Raw genomic sequence first — 24,708 nt, forward strand, 5'->3', positions numbered from 1 at the left:
TAATAATTGTTTCTCCCTATGAAGGTCGGTGTCAACAAAATACATTACTGGCCATTAAAATTGCTACACCACGAAGATTACGTGCTACAGACGAGAAATTTAACCGACAGAAAGAAGATGCAGTGATATGCAAATGATTAGCTTTTCAGAGCATTCACACAAGGTTGGTGCCGATGGCGACACCAACAACGTTCTGACAAGCGGAAAGTTTCCAACCGATTTCTCATACACAAACACCAGTTAGTATCCAACCGATTTCTCATACACAAACAGCAGTTGACCGCGCGTTGCCTGGTGAAACGTTGTTGTTATGCCTAGTGTAAGGAGTAATGCGTATCATCACGTTTCCGACTTTGATAAAGGTCGGATTGTAGCCTATCGCGATTGCGGTTTATAGTATCGCGACATTGCTCCTCGCGTTGGTCGAGATCCAATGACTGTTAGCAGAATATGGAATCGGTGGCTTCAGGAGGGTAATACGGAACGTCGTGCTGGATCCCAACGGCCTCGTATCACTAACAGTCGAGATGAGATGACAGGCATCTTATCCGCATGACTGTAACGGATCGTGCAGCCACGTCTCGAACCTGTGTCAACAGATGGGGTCGTTTGCGAGACAACAACGATCTGCACGAACAGTTCGACGACGTTTGCAGCAGCATGGTCTATCAGCTCGGAGACCATGGCTGCGGTTACTCTTGACGCTGCATCACAGACAGGAGCCCCTGCGATGGTGTACTCAACAACAAACCTGGGTGCACGAATGGCAAAACGTCATTTTTTCGGGTGAATCCAGGTTCTGTTTAAAGCATCATGATAGTTGCATCCGCGTTTGGCGACATCGCGGTGAACGCACATTGGAAGCGTGTATTCGTCATCGCCATACTGCCGTATCACCCGGCGTGATGGTATGGGGTGCCATTGGTTACACGTCTCGGTCACTTCTTGTTCGCATTGACGGCACTTTGAACAGTGGATGTTACATTTCAGATGTGTTACGACCCGTGCCTCTACCCTTCATTCGATCCCTGCGAAACCCTACCTTTCAGCAGGATAATGAACGACCGCATGTTGCAGGTCCTGTACGGGCCTTTCTGGATACAGAAAATGTTCGACTGCTGCCCTGGCCAGCACATTCTCCAGATCTCTCACCAATTGAAAACGTCTGGTCAATGGTGGCCGAGCAACTGGCTCGTCACAATACGCCAGTCACTACTCTTGATGAACTGTGGTATCGTGTTGAAGCTGCATGGGCAGCTGAACATTCCACGCCATCCAAGCTCTGTTTGACTCAATGCCCAGGAGTACCAAGGCCGTTATTACGGCCAGAGGTAGTTGTTCTGGGTACTGATTTCTCAGGATCTATGCACCCAAATTGCGTGAAAATTTAATCACATGTCAGTTCTAGTTAATATATGTGTCCAATGAATACTCGTTTATCATCTGCATTTCTTCTTGGTGTAGCAATTTTAATGGCCAATAGTGTATTTTCGCATTCGAAGGAGAAAATTGGTCATTGAAATTTCATGAGAAGCTCCAGCTGCAACGAGAAACGCCTTTGTTTTAATGGTGTCCAACATAAATTCTGTATCACGTCCCTTACACGCTCTCCCCTATTACTCGATAATGCAAAAGGTGCTGCTCTTCTTTGAACTTCCTCGATGTACATCGTTAATCCTATCTGGTACGGATCCCACACTGCCCAGTAGTACTCCAAAAGAGGACGGTCAAACGTAGTGTAGGAGTCTCTTCAGTAGATCTGTTGCATCTTCTAAATATTCAGCCAATAAATCAGTCTTTGGTTTGCCTTCCCAACAACATTTTCTGTGTGTTCTTTCCAATTTAAATTTTTCGTAATTTTAAATCCTGGTATTTAGTTAAATTTATGGCCTTCAGATGTGATTTATTTATCGAGTAACAGAAGCTTAACGGATGCGTTTTAGCACTCACATGGATGACCTCACACTGTTCATTTTTTAGGGTCAAATTCAAATTTTCGCACCATACAGATATCTTCGATTAGTGAGTGATTTGTTGATTTGTTGGAACTGTGCCCCGTTTATTCACTGATATAATCTGCGGCATTTGGCCGCGCCCCATTTCAAGAACAATGATCTACACTACGTACATACTATGCAAGCCAGCATATGGTGCATGGTGGAGTGTACCCTGTACCACTGCTAGTCATTCCTTTTCCTGTTAGACTAATAAACGGGGCGAAGGAAAAGCGACTGTCTATATGCTTCCATACGAGCCCTGATTTCTTTATCTTTTCTTCATGGTTTTCATGAGGAGCGTACGTTGTTGGCAGTAGACAACTTCCGCTCTCTGTGACAAACTTACCCAGTAATGTTTCGAGAAATGAGCGTATCCTTCCATCCAAGAAATCCCATTTGGGTTCGCAGCATTTCCATAATACTCGTATGTTGATCGAACCGACCGGTAACAAATCTAGCAGCATCCCTCTGAATTTTTTCGATGTCTTCCTTTAGGCCGACGTGGTAGCGATTCGAAGCACTTGAGCAGTACTCAAGGATGAAATTTCTCATTTTAAGAATGTGGAAAGAGCGATCTGTTTTACTTGGAAAGCCGAATTTGATGGCAAAACCATCAACGTGAGTTTACTGCCATGCTCCTAAAAACCACTGCAGCACGGGTGTGGCTTTCTAACACGGATAGTTATCCTGATGGAAGATTCCATCGCTTTTGAGGAAGACATCAAGCATAAGGGGTTCAGATGGTCCCTAATAATGTTCATGTAGTCCAAAGCTGTTATGGTGCCTTCCACTACTACCACAGAGTCCATAGAAGCCGAGGAGAATGTCCCCTATAACATAACACTGCTCCCACCTGCCTGCGTCCATTGTGCGCTGCATGTTCGCCTAGATGATGACGCATCAGGGCATGACCATCGACCTGATACAACAATAAACGGGATTAATCCGACCATGCGACACGATTCCATTGATCCGCGGTCCAATCGCGAAGATCTCGCGCCCACTGTAATTGTAATTGATGAGGTTGTTGCGTCAGCGTGGGAACACATAGGCGTCATCTGCTATGGAGCAACATGTTCAGCACTGTGCACTGAACAGTGTGCTTCAAAACACCTTTGCTTGAGCCACCACCTACCACAGATCACCGCCTATCCTACTTTAGAGAGCGGGCAAACCTCTGATCCCTATGTTCTTGATTAGATATGGACGCCCAACTTCTTGTCACCTATTCGTATTTTCAGTGTTCTTCAACTACTCTTCATAGATCCTCACGAGAGTAGCGAAGAGCCGACCAGCTTCGTCGTTTCCGAGATGCTCGCTCCCAGGCACTGGCCCACGACAATCTAGCTTTTGTTAAAGTCGTTTAAGTCGGCTGATTTCCGTATTTGTGCCACTTGTCGTCGCTAGAAGACTCCCCGTTTGTCTCTGCTCGCTCATGTACTTCTCTTACCGCGTCAAGTGCCCTGAGGGCCACCAGGCAGCATGTAACCTCGAGGTGGGCTGTGGTCATAATGTTCTGGCTCATCAGTGTTTGTTGTGGCTATTGTTATTTTAGTACGTGTGTTGTTTGCGACTCCAGACGCGCCACTTTACACATTACCACACGACTACCTGCATCTGTCTCTTTGGCCTCTGACTTTCCCAGTGGTTCGCACCAGGATAAGAGGTAAAACCAGATAAATTAGCATATGGTAACACTAGCAGGTCACCAACAGACTTTGTGTGGAAATGTCATAACAGGACTTTAATAATGCTGGGTTTGATGCCATAATTACAAATGAAATACTTCCTTGTAACCGTAGTTTATTCTGCTGACCCAAGTGGCCAACTAGTGGTGGTTTCTTATCAGTAGCAAGATAACAAAAGGATTAATTGTCTTATACTTATGGCTCTAAGCTTAGAGAGCATCACTACGATAGATGCAGGCATGAATACGGTCATACACAGTTAATTATCCATGAGTGTTACTAAGCCACGCCTGCCTTCTAGCTCGGTCTGTCACGAAGTGGCCGAGTATATGATGTTATCGGCGCTACTCGTACTCTGGCCAGTGGCCACCACACCTCTTTGTCGATCCTTAAGATTTTGAAAGTGATGAACTCTGATTCGCAAGAAATTTTACACGTGTTGAATGTTCGAGCGCCAAAGTGTGTTGACAAGGGAACGGTCGAATCCAACAAAGTTTTCCCGCAGGACGAATAAACCGAAGAAACGCGCTCTCAAAATTTTACCTGCTAAGGCTATCAGAAAGATTTTTTTTTTTTTTTCAGTGTTACGGCTGTTCGTTTTTGCTGCACAAAGAACCGCTTATAACCTTGTACAGCCCTCCCTGACTTGCGCGTGACTCGGCGAATAGGCAGGCGCAGCCGTGACAAGAAAACGTAGTGCAACGTAGCGCTATTACATTTTTTTGAATAACTTGCACTTCATGTTAAAAGTTAAACTGTTGCACATGTAACTGTCTTACAAGTGACAAGCAAAGGGGAAAAATCTAGGCAGTGTATAATATTACATTACAGACGACTTCCAACAACTGGGACTTCCATTTTCTGACATTAAATATTTTATAACAATTCTTGTAGCGCACTTCTTATGATAATTTTTAATAACGTGCATTGTAATAACAATGAAACAGTTCCTTGTTTATTCCCTATAATCTTCACAAAAATGCAAGTGTTATTGGATGATGAAAACAAACATTTTCCATACACCAGGCATACCTGAAAAAAAATTATGCACTCAGGCTCTTTAGAGTAATTACTAATTTTCTTTAGACATAACTGGAATGCCGCAAGAAATGACCATGGCCATTGTTCTGCATATTGTCCTGCGTACCAGGTATACTTTAAAATTCTTAAAATGTGGTGATGCAAACTGACAATGCAGAAATAACTGAAGTTTAACAATACTGTTCCACTGAAAAATCTGAAATGACAACAGCACAGCTTTCGGAAATTGTACCGTCGGACAACCTGAAAGATGCTATACACTGTTGAGTTTTTTTAATCGAAAGCCTGAATCACACCATTAATTTCGCGTGGTATCCGAATTGTATTAACATCTTTTCGTCGTCCCCTAAAGGACAGAGGTGACGTTAAGTTCAGACCAAGAACTGAATTATTTTCTGCAACTAGTAAGAAGACGTTTTGGATATAACATTGAAAATTATTCTCTGCTACTTTTCCATATTTTGTTACCATGATTACAAGATTTTTGGAAGTAAACAGCCCTTTTCTGAATTTTTCGTTCTAATTTCCCGCGAATTCCTTAACACAGAATAAAACTGCGAAAACAGAAATTCATTGATACTTAACACTGGCGTTGTTGTATACGAATGTGTTGTATCAGCCATCGACTGCACGAATGACTCTGGTTTTTTTCTCGCTCGAATGCAATTTGCACACTGTTCTTGCCCGAAATCTGATTGATTGGCTTCATACACAGCATTTTAGGGGATAACAAGAAACTTCGTCTTCACGTCAGGTACGAATTTATCTACAGTATTACCTATTAATGACATCCCCTCTGCACGTTCACTTGAAGTAAGCTTCGTAATTTTGCGACTTCTTTTTCCGTATAATTTCCTGAATCTGTTTAAGCAGGTCGAAGAAGCCTGGAAATCAGAAATGTTAAACCCACTTGCAAGTCAGAAGGCCCAGTCTCATGGTACTCTCTCGGTAACAGTGTACTGAAACTCACGAGCAGTTCTAAACCATTCGAATACTTTTTATTTCACACTTCTGCTAGTTTCAGTTTGGCTCATATTTCTTACTTTGTATAAACCTTTCTTCCGTTTATACAATTCAAGTACAGATCTTACGAAATGAAACCGACTTTGCTCAGTGCTTAACTTTATGCACTTCTTCCTCCTTTGTTTAACCAAAAAAAATTACAGCCTTATCTTTTTCACTGAAGCTATCACTGCACATGTGTTCTTTTGTCTTGGAAAGTACTCTATTTTTGTTCTATACTTTATTAGCACAATAATCATCGTTCGAAATATAATTCACGGAGTCGTCCGAGTTATTTCCTGTTTCTTCTAACTTTTCCACACTTTCTAACGAAATGTCGACATCATTTGAATGATATACGCGGAATTAACTACTAAGTAATACATATCTAGGTGCTCAGGAAAAGTTGGTGATTTTGATTGCATCCCATGTTCTTCACGTTTCATGCTGCACATGCTCTGTCTGTTATGGCTACAGAAGAGGTGTCCAGTTCTCCAACCGCCAAGCGAGCAATAAATTGGCAATTTTCAATTTTTAGCAGCTAAAATTTTGGCAGTGTGTTCCTTTTGGTGTATTCTTCCTATAAAAAAAAATTCAGGGCCGGTTTCGACATGTCGGATTGGACCGTTCCGTCGCGATTCCCGTTATGTACGGTAATGCCATCAGCTACCTTGTCTCGGATGTCTCTTGGAAGGATACTTGCGCCAAACCAAGTTTGGCCGTTTCCGTCCACCCTGTGTCGTTTGAGTACGCTGTATCCATATACTCAGCACTGCGGACTTTTTCTCCTGCCGTGCAATTAAATGCTGATAAAATTACCGATACTCCGAACCCTCTGCTCTCTAAAAGTTCGCTAGCACTTTTCCCATTCCAGTCCCACTCCGCCACCTCGTCGTAAGTTGAATTAATTGCGAGGTATGACTTCTCTGTATGCTCGGACCTTCGATGGGCACCACGGTTAATTTTGGCAGTGGGTGTTTTTTTCCATAAGAAGTTCCTCGCAACACAAGCGTAACCTAGTGACGAGTGCAAAGTTCAGCGCCTGTACGACCTCGGAATGTCCTATACATCGAGCCTCATGATTTGGCCAAGATAAAATGCACTGTGCTATACATGAATGTATTTAACCAGTGGTCTGCTTCGACCATTCCCTCTCGATATAAAGATCACCTCACTACAGTTCATGTGTATGATAATGAGGTATGCACCTGGAAATCGAACATGTGAGTGACCCCGACAAATCAATCGTAGCTGTGAAATTGGTGTTAATTCAATAATTGTGGGTGTGGGGGGAGGGTACGTTCATCTACTAAAATTAAAATGGAATTCATTAAAACCGTGGTTTGCCCATATGTAAACACAGGACATGAAATTACAAATCGGATTATCTCACAAATCGGAGATGCGTGTAGAATGTAATCTGACTCTGTAGACATTAGTTCATGATGATATAGAATGGGGAAGGGCACACCAGGAAAAAATGGAAGACTCTTGTACGATATACCAAACTGAACAGCAAGTGCGGTGTTGGATTGGTCATGATTGGGTCGATTCCGAAAAGTGAAGGGGTGAAACATACATGAAGACCAATTAGCAATAGCATGACCCGGAAAACTCAAGATGCATGACCGATGTAAGTCCCTAGTTACTTGAAGCATATACAAAGGCACCTATTGTCATATCATTGCTACTGCTCGCCCATTGCTGCCTGAACCTACACTTAATATGTGGTGAGCTTGCACTATAGCAGTTGGGGGATTGCAGAAGGCCATCGAGCTTCTCTTTAATGACGGACATGGGCGTCATACTATTCTGCAAGCTCAAAGTTCTAACCTGAATGACGAATCTTGGATATCTCTGTCAAATTCTGAATCGTGAATCTTGAACCTAGAATCTCAAATACTGAATTTTGAATGAAGCTGTAGCTTACGCTCTGCCATTCCTTCATTCGTGATGCTCCCAAGAATTACATGTAAGTCAATCTGACGGATCGTCTCACGTCTCACCCTCAGCCAATGAGAGTCTACGGCTGTAACATTTCTCTCTGTTGCGCTGAATTTTTGTTATAGGTGTAGCCAAAGTTTTTTTAATTTTTTTTTATTTATTTAAAGGAAAAACAAGTGGTGGGATACCGCTGCTTCAGAAACTTGAGTGATCCGACGAATGGTATAATTCTTTTTCTAAAGTTTCCGAGCATCGACCAAGCAGAACGTGGCTTGGTTTCCGTGTCCAAAACTCCACGTGGACTGTCCCTAAATAGTGACACTAGCAAGCCATCGGCAGACTACAAAGCTGTCCCTTAGCCTTTAATTGTTAACATGGCGTCCGACAAATCCCCAGCACATTTATGGTAGCTAAATTTATTTTCGGTCACCAATTTTTCATTCGTATGTTGCTCATTTTTGTAAGCGTTTGACAGTTATTTAGTGGCTGGAGATTTCCTAGACCCCTACATCAACACTTCCGTTACAAGACAGTGTCGAAGAAGTAGGTGTAAATTCGTTTACTCATGCTTTCCTGTCACTTTGAAGCTTTTGAATTTGGAATTCTCATTAATGATTTTATTTTTGTAACAGATGATGGAAGAAGACGCTTCCAGTTGCTTCGTTGAGGAGGTTTCAGATGAAGATGCCTGTGTAGTTGGGCTGTCGTCCGATTCTGTATCAGACTACTGTATCGAGTCTCAACATAACACCACTAGTAAGCAGTCTGGTGATTCAGATGATGCAGATTCAGACTTGTCCAATTTTTTCATAGGCAAAAACAAGAGTACAAAATGGAGGAAGGTTCCTGTCAATCAGAGAGTCAAAGCTAGGAGGAGCAATATCATAACTGCTTTTCCTGGAATAAGGGGATCGGCAAATATTTGTAAATCTCTCAATGATTGTTTCTCTGCGCTAATAGATATCACACGTATTAGTGCTATTACAATAAGTACAAACATAAAAATTGATAAAGACAGAGAAAAGAATAAGAATGGCAGAAATGCATATTTGATGATACTGAAGTAAAAGCCGTCATTGGACTTCTGATTTTAGCAGGATCCATTCTCTCAAGTCACCGAAACTTTCTGAAGCCAACTTGGAATACAATTGCTATTTATACATTCTTCTAGAGAGAAGCGTACGAAATTAAAATAAAACTGTTGTTTTTCGATCTAATAACTGGAGTTGGGATTCCGATCACAGTTGAGATTTCTTCGCACTTTTCTCGTTTTATCCCATTATTCTAAGAAAGTGTGCACGCCATCTACAGTGTCCTCCTCCTCAACCAGAATTATCCCATTTTTATATTTTTTTTTAAAACGTAGCAGGCCTTTCAGTTTTCTTCTCAACAGAATTGAACTGCTTTATTTATGAACACTATTCCATCGGAGCGTACTCTTCGATACTGTATATTTGGACGGTGACAATCTATTTCAGCCGATGCTAAGGATTCGCATAAGTAGTAACGCACTATGACCATAACGTGACTATACAACACCGAGACACGTGTGTCCACCGAGTACTGCCGTTGGCAATTGTAAAATGAATAAGTTATAGTTAAGATTTAAACTAACAAATCTAAAGCAAACCTGACAGAAAGGCGAGATGTTTCAGTGAACAAAAAAGCAAATATAGAGAAAACAGCAGCGCAACTGGTGCTGCGCTAGGCGCTGTTAGATTGTAGGTACCCAAGGGGTGGGCGGTCCAGACGCACGGCCTCTGGTCCTTCGCCACGGGAGAGGCTCTTCTACTTGGTTACATGCTCTATGTTCACAGCCCGACGTCCACGTCCACTCGCCCCCACCCACCTTGCATTCGGTTTCCTACGATCGTGAGACGCCCTGTTGATAAATGTCAGCCTCGCGTATGTGCTGTTTACCGTAAGAGGGCCCCGCCAGATAGGCGCCCCCAATTCGTCGAAATGTTGATCCCCTCAAACGGCGCTTGTCGACCGACCACCTGAACTGACTGGTCGACACAGGAGGCGGCCACTGTGGTCTCATCTACATCTAGATCTACGTCATTACGCTGCTATTCACAATAAAGTGCCTGGCAGGGGGTTGACTGAACCACCTTCGAGCTGTCTCTCCACCGTTCCACTCTCGAAAGGCGCGCGAGAAAAACGAGCACTTAATTTTTTCTGTGCGAGCCCTGATTTCTCTTATTTTATCGTGATGATCATTTCTCCCTGTGTAGGTGGGTGCCAACAGAATGTTTTCGCAATCGGAGGAGAAAACTGGTGATTGAAATTTCGTGAGAAGATCCCGTCGCAACGAAAAACGCCTTTGTTTTAATGATTGCCACTTCAATTTATGCATCATGTCTGTGGCACTATCTCCTCTATTTCGCGATAGTACAAAACGAGCCGCCCTCCTCTGAACTTTCTCGATGTCATCCGTCAGTCCCACCTGAAGCGGATCGCACACCGCACAGAAATACTCCAGAACAGAGCGGACAAGCGTGGTGTAAGCAGTCTCTTTAGTAGACCTGTTGCACCTTCTAAGTGTTCTGCCAATGAATCGCAGTCTTTGGTTTGCTCCACCAACAACATTGTCTATGTGATCACTCCAATTTAGGTGATTTGTAATTGTAATTCCTAAGTATTCAGTTGAATTTATAGCCTTCAGATTTGTGTGACTTATCGAGTAATCGAAATTTAGCGGATTTCTTTTAGTACTCATGTGAGTAACTTCATACTTTTCTTTATTCAGGGTCAATTTCCACTTTTCGCACCATACAGATGTTGTTGTTGTGGTCTTCAGTCCTGAAACTGGTTTGATGCAGCTCTTCATGCTACTCTATCCTGTGCAAGCTTCTTCATCTCCCAGTACCTACTCCACCCTACATCCTTCTGAATCTGCTTAGTATATTCATCTCTTGGTCTCCCTCTACCATTTTTACCCTCCATGCTGCCCTCCAGTACTAAATTGGTGATCCCTTGATGCCTCAGAACATGTCCTACCAACCGATTCCTTCTTCTAGTCAAGTTTTGTCACAAACTCTTCTTCTCCCCAATTATATTCAATACCTCCTCATTAGTTATATGATCTACCCATCTAATCTTCAGCATTCTTCTATAGCTCCACATTTCGAAAGCTTCTATTCTCTTCTTGTCTAAACTATTTATCGTCCATGTTTCACTTCCATACATGGCTATACTCAATACAAATACTTTCAGAAACGACTTCCTGACACTTAAATCACTACTCGATGTTAACATATTTCTCTTCTTCAGAAACGCTTTCCTAGCCATTGCCAGTCTACATTTTATATCCTCTCTACTTCGACCATCATCAGTTATTTTGTTCCGCAAATAGCAAAACTCCTTTACTACTTTAAGTGTCTCATTTCCTAATCTAATTCCCTCAGCATCACCTGACTTAATTCGACTACATTCCATTATCCTCGTTTTGCTTTTGTTGATGTTCATCTTATACCCTCCGTTCAACTGCCCTTCCAAGTCCTCTGCTGTCTCTAGACAGACCATACAGATATGTTACCTAAATCATTTTGCAATTCGTTTTGGTCATCTGATGACTTTACAAGACGGTAAATGACAACATCATCTGCAAACAATCTGATAGAGCTACTCAGATTGTATCCTGTTAATATAGATCAGGATCAATAGAGGGCCTATAACACTTCCTTGACGAACGCCGGATATTACATCTGTTTTACTCGATGACTTTCCGTCTATTACTTCGAACTGTGACCTTTCTGACGGGAAATCACGTGGTCCTGGCCCTTTCGGGCCCCCGGTCCTTTCTGCACCCCTTGCAGTTTTACGAGAGCTGCCTTGGCTATGGCACAGCTGCTGCGATCAGTAACTATATACAGTCTCACTACTTTCTAAAATAGGAAGAGTGATCTCTGCAATCGTAATTTCTGTCGCATACAGTAATGGAAATCACTGTAAAGGCATGGATATTTGCAGGAAAATTAAAATTGTCGGTTGGAATAGTTGTGCATAATATATATGCAATAGTTTGAATCCAGTATGCCGACAAATTCAGTCAAATGATATCGCATTTGATGTCAGCAGTTCAGTACATCAGCGATTCAGGTGGTAGAGTGTGGAACTGGGTATAAAGGCAGTCGGCTCTCTGCTGCATTACACCTACGTCTGCATCATACTCTGCAAGCCACCTTATGGTGTGTGGTGGAGGTTACTTTCGGTACCACTATCTGATCCCTCCAACCCTGTTCCACTCGTGAACAGTGCGTGGGAAGAATGATTGTCGGTAAGCCTCTGTATTGGCTTTAATTTCTCGAATTTTCTCCTCGTGGTCAATGCAGGAGATGTATTGCTTAGGGGGTGGGGGGGGGGGGGGGAAGTAATATATTGTCCGACTCCTCCTGAAAATGCTGTCCCGAAATTTCAATAGTAAATCTCTCCGTGATGCACAACGCCTCTCTCGTAACGTCTGCCAGTGGAGTTCGTTTAGCATCGCCGTAACGCTCACTCGCCAGCTAAACGTTCCTGTGACAAAACGCGCCGCTCTTCGTTGGATCTCCTCTATCAGTCCTACCTTATAGGGATCCCAGATAGATGAACAGTACTCAAGAATCAGAGCAACAAGCGCCTTATAAGCCACTTCTTTCGTGGATGAGTTACATTTCCTTAGGATTCTTCCGATACGTCTGCGTCTGATGACTGCTTTTCCCACTATCTGGTTCATGTGGTCATTCCACTTAAGGTCGCTCTGCATAGTTACGCCTGGATATTTTACGGCAGACACTGTCTCCAGTTGTTTGTCATCAATAGTGTAGCTGTACAGTAGTTGATTTCTTTTCCTATGTATGCGCAATATGTTACATTTATTTATGTTCAGGATCAACTGCCGGAGCCTGCACCAGTCATCAATTCTCTGCAGGTCGTTCGGCAAATTCGTACTATCTTCTGGCGTTGCTACTTTGGCACAGACAACTGCATCATCTGCGAATAGCCTTTAAGAGCGTCCGACGCTTTGGTTCAAATGGCTCTGAGCACTATGGGACTTAACATCTGAGGTCATCAGTCCCCTAGAACTTAGAACTACTTAAACCTAACTAACCTAAGGACATCACACACATTCAGGCCCGGGGCAGGATTCGAACCTGCGATCGTAGCGGTCGGGCGGTTCCAGACTGAAGCGCCTTGAACCACTCTGCCACTGCGGCTGGCTCCGACGCTTTCTACTAGATCATTTATGTACAGAGTGATTCACGAAAATATGCACATATTTTTATATGTTATTCTACAAGTAAAACTGAAGAAAATAGTTCATATAAACATAGGTCCGCAAATGTTTAGTTACGGAGTTACAGCTAATGAAAGATTTTGCCTGAAATTTAGCAACTTCGCAAATATGAAGGTTTCGAAAACGGTTACGAGGTTAAAGTAATGCACGATTTTAATTTATTTTGTTGTCACTGATCTGGTGAATCTAATAAAACATGTCCCAGACGTGTATCTGCAGTAGTTTTCCAGAACACCCAGAGAAGGAAAGACGCAATTTGGTAAAATTTTTAATTTATTAACTATTTGGCCCAATTAGTTTTTTAAATTCCAGACAATTGCACAAAGTTTTCAACAGAAGTTGTAGAGGATTTAATTTTTAGAAAAATGATGGTAAGGAAGTTAACTGAAGCTGTTTGAATGTGTCAGATAATCTGCTTTTATTAATACCATAGCACACGGGAATTCATGTTAAACCGGAAAAAACAAAGTTCACTGTTAATGAAGTTGTACTGTGTACATACATTTTTGCAATACACTCACAATAAATGTTCAAAAATGTCTCCACCGAGTTCGATGCATTTAGCTGCACGCGTGTGAGCAGATTTTGGTGCTCGTTTCAGTTTGACAGGGCTGTTTTTAATTTCGTCTATTGCATTCACAATGCGAGCAAGTAACGCCCCATGTGTATTGACTTTGCCCTCATAAACTATGTCTTTCATCCATCCCCATACACAAAAATCCACTGGTGTTAAATCGGGAGATCTGGGTGGCCACAGACGTGTAGCACCACGACCAGACCATTTCTGGGAAAAATATTCATTTAAATGTGTAGTAACGGCGTTGGAGAAATGTGGAGGCGCGCCGTATTGTCGAAAATACATTTGCAATCGTGTAGCAAGTGGAACTTCTTCGAGCAAGCGTGGTATTTCTTCTTAAAAGAATTGTAAGTACGTCTCGCCAGTTAGACGTTCTGGGAAAATGAATGGTCCAATAAAGTATGTGTTTATTACACTACACTACACATTTATGCTAAATCGCTGCTGGAAATTGCGTTGCGCTTTTGCGTGTGGGTTTGACTCAGACAATATTGTTGTGGTCTTCAGTCCTGAGACTGGTTTGATGCAGCTCTCCATGCTACTCTGTCCTGTGCAAGCTTCTTCATCTCCCAGTACCTACTGCAACCTAAATCCTTCTGAATCTGCTTAGTGTATTCATCTCTTGGTTTCCTCAGACAATATGTGCTCGTTACGTAAATTGTTTACACCATTTCGAGTAAGCTATGCCTCATCAGTAAATAAACTGTATTTGTGTAACCACCGGTTAGTATTTAACCAGTTACACACCTCCTTGCGAAGGGCAGGATCTCCCGGATGTAAATGATGCACTTTTTGTTTATGGTAAGGATACAAATTGTACTTCAGTGTACGCCATACCTTAGCTCGTGAAATGGCAAATCGTTTAGACATACGTCGTGTACTTGTGCCCAGGCTACGTTGAACAGCATCCATAATATCCTCACCATCTTCTTCAAGAATCGAGCGTCGTACTGATTATGAACGCTAGGTAGAGAACCTGTTTCCCGTAACATCCGAAATACTCCGCTAACGGTTCGTGCATTCGGTATCTTCCCAGTTGGATAACGTACGCGTTATTCGTTAACTGCAGTCGTATCATTACCATCACATATGCCATAAATAAACACCAAATCGACGTGTTCCACTGACGTAAATTTGAAAAGCATGCATATTTCATAAATAATTTAGAAACTACAATAGTTACTATGTGGTTTCATTTAAATACACTGTTCTTATTATGTTCTTTCACTGGACAATACAGAAAATTAACTCCTTACGGAGTTACGGCTAATAAAAGATTTTGCCTGAAATTTAACAACTTCGCTAATACGAAACCATCGCAAAACTGTAAGAGGTTAAAGTATAGCACCATTTCCATTTATTTTGTTGTCACATCTGCTGTGATTTCGAGTTCTCTTATGTCTTACTTAATTTCTTTGATCCATTTAGTGTTCCTCTTAGTGCTCCACAATTTTTCTATTATTCTCTTACTAATTCTGTTTCCTGGTTTTGTCATCAGATGTCCAAAGAATGAGATATATTATTTCCTAGTTGCGCTCATTTGAAGCTATTTTCCATGGACCATTTACTTGATATTGTTTATTTATGTATGTCCTAATTATTCTTGTTTCTATGTTTATTGTTTTGTCAGTTTCTGCTGTATTAGTCGTTTTGAGGGTGGTTTCAGCTGCATAAGTTATTTCTGGTAGTGTAACTGTTTTATTACGTCTTAGTTTTGCATCCATGGATAGGCTTTTCTTGTTGTATGTGTTTTTTCTAATGTAATTTGCTTTCGTCAGTTTTTTGTTCTGTTTTGCCATGATGGTTTACCACTTAGATTGTAAGTTATAATTTCACCTAAATATTTAAATTTATCAACTATATTTTTTTTGTTCTTCTAAGGTAATTTTGTTTGCAAGTGATGGGTCAGTTAGCATAATGTCTGTTATACTGATCAGCTAGAACATTATGACCACCTACCTAATAGCCAGTATGCTTAACTTTGGCACAGATAACAGCGGAGACGCGCCATAACATGGAAGCAATGAGGCCTTACTAGGTTGCTGGAAGGAGTTGGCACCACATCTGCTCACACAAGTTGTCTAATCCCCAAACATTCCTGAGAAGGGGCGATGAGCTCTGACGCCATGTTCAGTCTCATCCCAGATATGTTTGATCTGGTTCAAATTTGGCAATTTGGTTGAGCCAGCACATCAATTAGAACACGCTATTGTGTGACTCGAGCCACTCCATCACATACCTGGCCTTGTGACATGGCTAATTGCATTATCTTGTTGAAAAATGCCACTGCCGTCTAAAACCACGTTCGTCATGAAGAGGTGTACGAAGTCTGTAACCAGTGTACGATACTCCTTGGCCGTCAAGATGTCGTGCACGAGTTCCACTGGACCCGTGGATGCCCACCTGAATGTTCCCCAGAGCATAATGGAGCCGCCGCCAGCTTGTCTCAATTCTGCAGTACAAGTATCAAGGAGCTGTACACCTGGAGTCTGGAACCGCGTGACCGCTACGGTCGCAGGTTCGAATCCTGCCTCGGGCATGGATGTATGTGATGTCCTTAGGTTAGTTAGGTTTAAGTAGTTCTAAGTTCTAGGGGACTGATGACCACAGACGTTAAGTCCCATAGTGCTCAGAGCCATTTGAACCATTTGTTCCCCGGGAAGACGACAGACTCACGCCTTCCCATAGGCGAGATGAAGAAGGTATCATCAGAACATACAACGCTCTGCCCACTACGCCGACGTCCAGTGTCCAGTGCCGATGGTTACGTGCCCATTTCAGTCGTAGTTGCCGATGTCGTGATGTTAACATTGGCACACGGAGAAATCGTCGGCTGCGGAGGCCCATCGTTAGGAGCGTTCGGTCCACTGTGTGTTCAGACATACCTGTTCTCTGGCCAGCATTAAAGTCTGATTTAGTTCCGCCACGGTTAGCCGCCTGTTCTTTTTTAACAGGCTGCCCAGCCTACATCGCGACATCCGACATCTGCAATGAGGGGTGGCTGCCCTACTCCACGACGTGTGGACGTGGTTTCATCTTGGTTTCACCACGTGTTGAGGACACTCACCACATCACTCCTTGAACACCCAATAGGTCGTGCAGTTTCCGAAATGCTCGTTCCGAGCCTCTGGGCCATCAAAATCTGCCCTTGGTCAAATTCAGATGGATCGTGTCAGGTGACGTTGCTATCGCTTGGACGGGTTTATATCTATAGTAGTCCAATGATCATAGTGTTCCGTCTGATCAGTATATACAGGGTGGTCCATTGATAGTGACCGAGCCAAATATCTCACGAAATAAGCGTCAAAAGAAAAAAATACAAAGTACGAAACTTGCCTAGCTTGAAGAGGGAAACCAGATGGCGCTATGGTTGGCCCGTTATATGGCGCTGCCATAGGTCAAACGGAAATCAACTGCGTTTTTTAAAATACGAACCCCCATTTTTATTACATATTCATGTAGTACGGAAATAAATATGAATATTTTAGTTGGACCACTTTTTTCGCTTTGTGATAGATGGCGCTGTAATAGTCACAAACGTATAAGTACGTGGTATCACGTAACATTCCGCCAGTGCGAATCGTATTTGCTTCGTGATACATTACCCGTGTTAAAATGGACCGTTTACCAATTGCGGAAAAGGTCGATATCGTGTTGATGTATGGATATTGTGATCAAAATGCCCAACGGGCGTGTGCCATGCATGCTGCTCTGTATCTTGGACGACATCATCCAAGTGTCCGGACCGTTCGCCGGATAGCTACGTTATTTAATGAAACAGGAAGTGTTCAGCCATATGTGAAACGTCAACCAAGACCTGCAACAAATGATGATGCCCAAGTAGGTGTTTTACTGCTGTCGCGGCTAATCCGCACAACAGTAGCAGACAAATTGCGCGGGAATCGGGAATCTCAAAAACGTCGGTGTTGAGAATGCTACATCAACATCGACTGCACCCCTACCATATTTCTATGGACCAGGAATTGCATGGGGACGACTTTGACCGTCGTGCACAGTTTTGCCACTGGACACAAGAGAAATTACGGGACGATGACGGATTATTTGCACGCGTTCTATTTAGCGACGATGCGTCATTCACAAACAGCGGTAACGTAAACCGGCATAATATGCACTCTTGGGCAACGGAAGATCCACGATGGCTGCGACAAGTGGAACATCAGCGACCTTGGCGGATTAATTTATGGTGCGGCATTATGGGAGGAAGGATAATTGGCCCCCATTTTATCGATGGCAATCTAAACGGTGCAATGTATGCTGATTTCCCACGTCGTATTCTACCGATGTTACTACAAGATGTTTCACTGCATGACAGAATGGCGATGTACTTCCAACATGATGGATGTCCGGCACATAGTTCGCGTGCGGTTGAAGCGGTATTGAATACTATATTTCATGACAGTTGGATTGGTCGCCGAAGCACCATACCATGGCCCGCACGTTCACCGGATCTGACGTCCTCGGCTTTCTTTCTGTGGGGAACGTTGAAGGATATTTGCTATCGTGATCCATCGACAACGCCTGACAACATGCGTCAGCGCATTGTCAATGCATGTGCGAACATTACGGAAGGCGAAACTCGCTGTTGAGAGGAATGTCGTTACACGTATTGCCAAATGCATGGAGGTTGACGGACATCAATTTGAGCATTTATTGCATTAATGTGGTATTTACAAGTAATCACACCGTAACAGCATGCGTTCTCAGAACTGATGAGTTTACAAAGGTACATGAATCACATTGGAACAACCGAAATAAGAAGCTCAAACGTACCTACGTTCTGTATTTTAATTTAACAAACCTACCTGTTACCAACTGTTCGTCTAAAATTGCGAGCCATATGTTTGTGACTATTACAGCGCCATCCATCACAAAGCGAAAAAAGAGGTCCAACTAAAACGTTCATATTTCTTTACGTACTACTCGAATAGGTAATAAAAAGTGGTGGTTCCTATTTAAAAAAAAGAAAAACAGTTGATATCCGTTTGACCTATGGCAGCGCCATCTATCGGGCCAACCATAGCGCCATCTGGTTTCCCCCTTCAAGCTAGGCAAGTTTCGTTCTTTTTAGTTTTTTCGTTTGACGCTTATTTCGTGAAATATTTGGCCCGGTCACCTACAATGGACCACCCGGTATACTAAAGTAAAATACACGCGGATTTCAGTCGAATTTTGCCCTGAAAAGGAGATCAGAAAAAGCGTTATCTCACAGTATTGTAATGTTCAGTTGGCTCTAATGAGATTAGAGTATCACTTTCGCGCAGTAATCCTAGGTATCAGCTATTTATGTTGATAGAGCTAAATTCCTTTTCCAGGTGGCGGTGAGTGCCTGTTGGGCAGCGTCGACGGCTCTGGCGCTGTTCGCCACGTACGGGCTGCACCTCAGCTACCACAGGCCCTACAGCAGGCTGGAGGCTGCGCTGTTCGCCACCCTGCAGCCGCTCGCCTGGGCCCTGTCCATCTCGTGGGTCATCTACGCCTGCGAAAAGGGACGCGCAGGTCAGTTGCTGGCACAGGTCATTCAGTAATAGTACCTCGCACTAACACTCCCTTACTTGAAACATGCTAATAACACTAGCACCTTGCATCCATAGCAAAAACAGACATAATGTCTGCAGGGATACCGCAATCACTTTTTATACAATGTTATTTATAATCCGTCTTGATTGCAAAAATGTTTATTCACATGACCGGTTTCGGTTCCTCTAGAACCATCTTCAGATCTGCAATTTCGGTTACAGGAGTAACCCGTCCACACTCAACAACCTTCACATGGTGTGTCACGAAAGTGCAGATCTGAAGATGGTGTTAGAGGAACCGAAACCGGTCATGTGAATAAACATTTTTGCAATCAAGTCGGATTATATATAGTCTTCCATCCAGTTTCCTTTACAGATGTATTACACTTTCACAGAACCGTTTCAACAAATCTAGGTGTTCCACTCACCTTTTTCAATACTAATTTTACGTGTCTGTCCCATTTCACATCGCATCTCGGTACTGCAGGTAAATACTAATACGATGTGACGTGCTCAACATGCTCACCACTAACATTGTAATCGGAAACAGTCAGGTTATTTCTATATCTCCATCAACATCTCCATGGCTACTCTGCAAATCACACTTAAGTGCCTGCCAGAGGCTTCATCGAACCATCTTCTCACTAATTATCTGTTATTCCACTGGCGAACGGCGCGCGGAAGAAACGAACACTATATCCTTCCGTGGGAGTACTGATTTCCCTTATTTTATTATGATGATCGTTTCTCCCTATGGAGGTCGACGTCAACAATCTATTTTCGCATTCGCAGGAGAAAGTTGGTGACTGAACCTTCGTAAGAAGATCCCGCCGCAACGAGAAACGCCTTTGTTTTACTCATCTACATCCCAAATCCTGTATCCTCTCCGTGACACTCTCTCCCCTATTTCTCGATAATACAAAACGTCCTGACCTTCTCTAAACTTTCTCCATGCACCCGTTAATCCTATCTGGTAAGGATCCCACACCACGCAGCAGTAATCCAAATGGGGACGCACAATCGTAATGTAGGCAAGCTCTTCAGTAGATCTGTTGCATCGTATAAGTGTCCTGTCAATACAACTCAGTCTTTGGTTCGTTATCCCCCACAACATTTTCTATGTGTTCTTTACAATTTGAGTTGTTCGTAACTGTAATTCCTAGATACTTAGTTGAATTTATGGCCTTTAGATTTGATTGATTTATCGTGTAACCGCAGTTTAACCGATTATTTTTAGCACTCATTACTTAGGATCAACTGACAATTTTCACACCACACAGAAATCTTTTCTAAATCGTTTTGCAATTGGTTTTGATCTTTTGATAACTTAACTAAACGGTAAACGACAGCATTATCCACAGGTAGCCTAAGGCGGCTACTCAGATTGTCTCCTAAATCATTTACACATATCAAAAAAAGTTTTGCATCACCTCGGTTCCGAGAGTTCTGGAACATGTACAGAAAATTGGTATAGAGATCAACATAAACATCATTTCCGTCTTTTCTATTGCTCATGAAAACCACACATTGCACGTTGTACCACCATACAGCGAGACCTTCAGAGGTCGTGGTGCAGATTGCTGTACACACCGGTACCTCTAATACCCAGTAGCACGTCCTCTTGCATTGATACATGTCTGTATTCATCGTGGCATACTATCCACAACTTCATCAAGGCACTGTTGGTCAAGATTGTCCCACTCCTCATCGGCGATTCGGCGTAGACCACTCAGAGTGGTTGGTGGGTCATGTCGTCCATAAACAGCCCTTTTCAATCTATCCTAGGCATGTTCGATACGGTTCATGTCTGGAGAACATGCTGGCCACTCTAGTCGAGCGATGTCGTTATCCTGCAGGAAGTCATTCACAAGATGTGCACGATGGGGACGCCAATTGTCATCCATGAAGACGAATGCCTCGCCAATATGCTGCCGATATGGTTGCACTATTCTCCGGAGGATGGCATTCACGTATGGTACAGCCGTTACGGCGCCTCCCATGACCACCAGTGGCGTACGTCGGCCCCACATAATGCCACCGCAAAACAGCAGGGTACCTCCACCTTGCTGCACTCGCTGGACAGTGTGTGTCTAAGTCGTTGAGCCTGACCGGGTTGCCTCCAAACACGTCTCCAACGATTGTCTGGTTGAAGTCATATGCGACAGTCATCAGTGAAGAGAACGTGATGCCAATCCTGAGTCGTCCATTCGGCTTTTGTGGGGCTCATCTGTACCGCGCTGCATGGTGTCGTGGTTGCAAAGATGGACCACGCCATGGACGTCGGGGGTGAAGTTGCGCATCATGCAACCTATTGCGCAAAGTTTGAGTCGTAACATGACGTCCTGTGGCTGCACGAATAGTATTATTCAACATGGTGGCGTTGCTGTCAGGGTTCCTCCGAGCCATAATCCGTAGGCAGCGGTCATCGACTGCAGTAGTAGCCCCTGGGCGGCCTGGGCGAGGCATGTCATCGACAGTTCCTGGCTCTCTGTATCTCCTCCATGTCCGAACAACATCGCTTTGGTTCACTCCGAGACGCCTGGACACTTCCCTTGTTGAGAGCCCTTCCTGGCACAAAGTAACAATAAAGACGCGATCGAACCTCAGTATTGACCGTCTAGGCATGGTTGAACTACAGACAACACGAGCCGTTTACCTCCTTCCTGGTGAAATGACTGGGACTGATCGGCTGTCGGACCCCCTCCGTCTGTTAGGCGATGCTTATGCATGGTTGTTTACATCTTTGGGCGGGTTTAATGACATGTCTGTACCGTCAAAGGGACTAAAAAAATGCCTCTGAGCACTATGGGACTTAACTTCTGAGGTCATCAGTCCCCTAGAACTTAGAACTACTTAAACCTAACTAACCTAAGGACATCACACACATCCATGTCCGAGGCAGGATTCGAACCTGCGACCGCAGCGGTCGCGCGGTTCCAGACTGTAGCGCCTAGAACCGCTCGGCCACTACGGCCGGCGTCAAAGGGACTGTGTCAGTGATACAGTATCCGTAGCCAACGTCTATCTTCAGGAGTTCTGGGAACTGGGGTGATGCAAATTTTTTTTTTTTTTTCTGTTGATGTGTGTGTATAGATAACGAACAGCAGAGGGCCTTTATCACTCTCTTGGGGAACGCCAGAAATCGATTCTGTTTTACTCGGTGACTTTCCGTCATTTACTACGCACTGTAACATCTCTGACCGGAAATTACGAATCCAGTCGCGTAGCTGGAACGATAATCTGTAAGCACGAAGTCTGATTACAAGCCGCTTGTGAAATATGGTGTCAAAAGCGTTCTGGAAATCTAGAAATACGGAATCAATTTGAAATCCCTTGTCAGTAGCATTCAAAATTTCGTGTGTATAAAGAGCTAGTTGCGTTTCACGAGAACGATATTTTCTAAATTCGTGTGGCTGTGTGTCAATAGACCGTTCTCTTCGAGGTAATTCACAATGTTCGAACACAATACAGGGTGTTACAAAAAGCTACGGCCAAACTTTCAGGAAACATTCCTCACACACAAAGAAAGAAAATATGTTATGTGGACATGTGTCTGGAAACGCTTACTTTCCATGTTAGAGCTCATTTTATTACTTCTCTTCAAATCACATTAATCATGGAATGGAAACACACAGCAACAGAACGTACCAGCGTGAATTCAAACACTTTGTTACAGGAAATGTTCAAAATGTCCTCCGTTAGCGAGGATACATGCATCCACCCTCCGTCGCATGGAATCCGATGCGCTGATGCAGCCCTGGAGAATGGCGTATTGTATCACAGCCGTCCATAATACGAGCACGAAGAGTCTCTATATTTGGTACCGGGGTTGCGTAGACAAGAGCTTTCAAATGCCCCCATAAATGAAAGTGAAGACGGTTGAGGTCAGGAGAGAGTGGAGGCCATGGAATTGGTCCGCCTCTACCAATCCATCGGTCACCGAATCTGTTGTTGAGAAGCGTACGAACACTTCGACTGAAATGTGCAGGAGCTCCATCGTTCATGAACCACATGTTGTGTCGTACTTGTAAAGGCACATGTTCTAGCAGCACAAGTAGAGTATCCCGTTGAAATCATGATAACGTGCTCCATTGAGCGTAGGTGTGAAGAACATGGGGCCCAATCAAGACATCACCAACAATGCCTGCCCAAACGTTCACAGAAAATCTGTGTTGATGACGTGATTGCACAATTGCGCGCGGATTCTCGTCAGCTCACACATGTTGATTGTGAAAATTTACAATTTGATCACGTTGGAATGAAGCCTCATCCGTAAAGAGAACATTTGCACTGAAATGAGGATTGACACATTGTTGGATGAACCATTCGCAGAAGTGTACCCGTGGAGGCCAATCAGCTGCTGATAGTGCCTGTACACGCTGTACATGGTACGGAAACAACTGGTTCTCCCGTAGCACTCTCAACACAGTGACGTGGTCAACGTTACCTTGTACAGCAGCAACTTCTCTGACGCTGACATTAGGGTTATCGTCAACTGCACGAAGAATTGCCTCGTCCATTGCAGGTGTCCTCGTCGTTCTAGGTCTTCCTCAGTCGCGAGTCATTGGCTGGAATGTTCCGTGCTCCCTAAGACGCCGATCAATTGCTTCGAACGTCCTCCTGTCGGGACACCTTCGTTCTGGAAATCTGTCTCGATGCAAACGTACCGCGCCACGGCTGTTGCCCCGTGCTAATACATACATCAAATGGGCATCTGCCAACTCCGCATTTGCAAACATTGCACTGACTGCAAAACTACGTTCGTGATGAACACTAACCTGTTGATGCTACGAACTGATGTGGTTGATGCTAGTACTGCAGAGCAATGAGTCGCATGTCAACACAAGCACCGAAGTCAACATTACCTTCCTTCAATTGGGCCAACTGGCGGTGAATCGAGGAAGTACAGTACATGCTGACGAAACTAAAATGAGCTCTAACATGAAAATTAAGCGTTTCCAGACAAATGTCCACATAACATCTTTTCTTTATTTGCGTGTGAGGACTGTTTCCTGAAAGTTTGGCCGTACCTTTTTGTAACACCTGTAACAAATAAAAAATATAATAAAATATATAATAATTTGTAATAATAACAATTGTTAGTTTGGATTAAAATTTTACGCCGTGAATTTGTCGAGCTTCGCACGTCCGAAGATGTACGGAACGTAGCCAGGGCTCATTATGCATTTTTTTTGTAGACAAAGCTCATATCTGACCTCAGCTTCAATCATGAAAATGGAGTGACTAAAACTACTAAAACAAAGAAAAGCATACGATTAAATAAAACATATATTCATTTTAACATATACACTGCGATATAAATGACACGTAAAATTCTATCTAAATAATTGCAGATAATTCACAAATGAGGGCGACTTATTAATTCTGCGCCTCTTTTCTGCAAATAAATTTCAAATGGCTTACTGTGGAGCCGCACAAAATAATATGTCCTCCTAAGACAACGAATGACATGAGAGTGATGATGCCTACTGGCTGTGACGAGAGAGCGGTGTTTATTGCTTTATTTTGCATTCTCTTGTCTTAAAAAATCGATACATATAATCTAAGTTAACTAAATTAAATATTGTCTGTGCTCGAGTGCAAATGGTTCCTTAAATACCCTGTATACGTTCCAGAATCC

At 43.3% G+C, this 24,708-nt stretch overlaps 1 protein-coding gene across 1 annotated transcript in view; it reads left to right on the forward strand.

Moving 5' to 3' along the window:
* LOC124622927 (nose resistant to fluoxetine protein 6-like) overlaps nucleotides 1–24,708 on the forward strand; it is a 130,231-nt gene that overhangs the window by 70,314 nt on the left and 35,209 nt on the right. The window contains exon 9 of the mRNA XM_047148717.1: nucleotides 18,864–19,047. Within this exon, the coding sequence (XP_047004673.1) occupies nucleotides 18,864–19,047 (184 nt within the window). The remainder of the gene's footprint in view (nucleotides 1–18,863; nucleotides 19,048–24,708) is intronic.

Source organism: Schistocerca americana, chromosome 7 (assembly GCF_021461395.2).
Source record: "Schistocerca americana isolate TAMUIC-IGC-003095 chromosome 7, iqSchAmer2.1, whole genome shotgun sequence".
In the NCBI taxonomy this organism is placed as follows: Eukaryota; Metazoa; Arthropoda; class Insecta; order Orthoptera; family Acrididae; genus Schistocerca; species Schistocerca americana.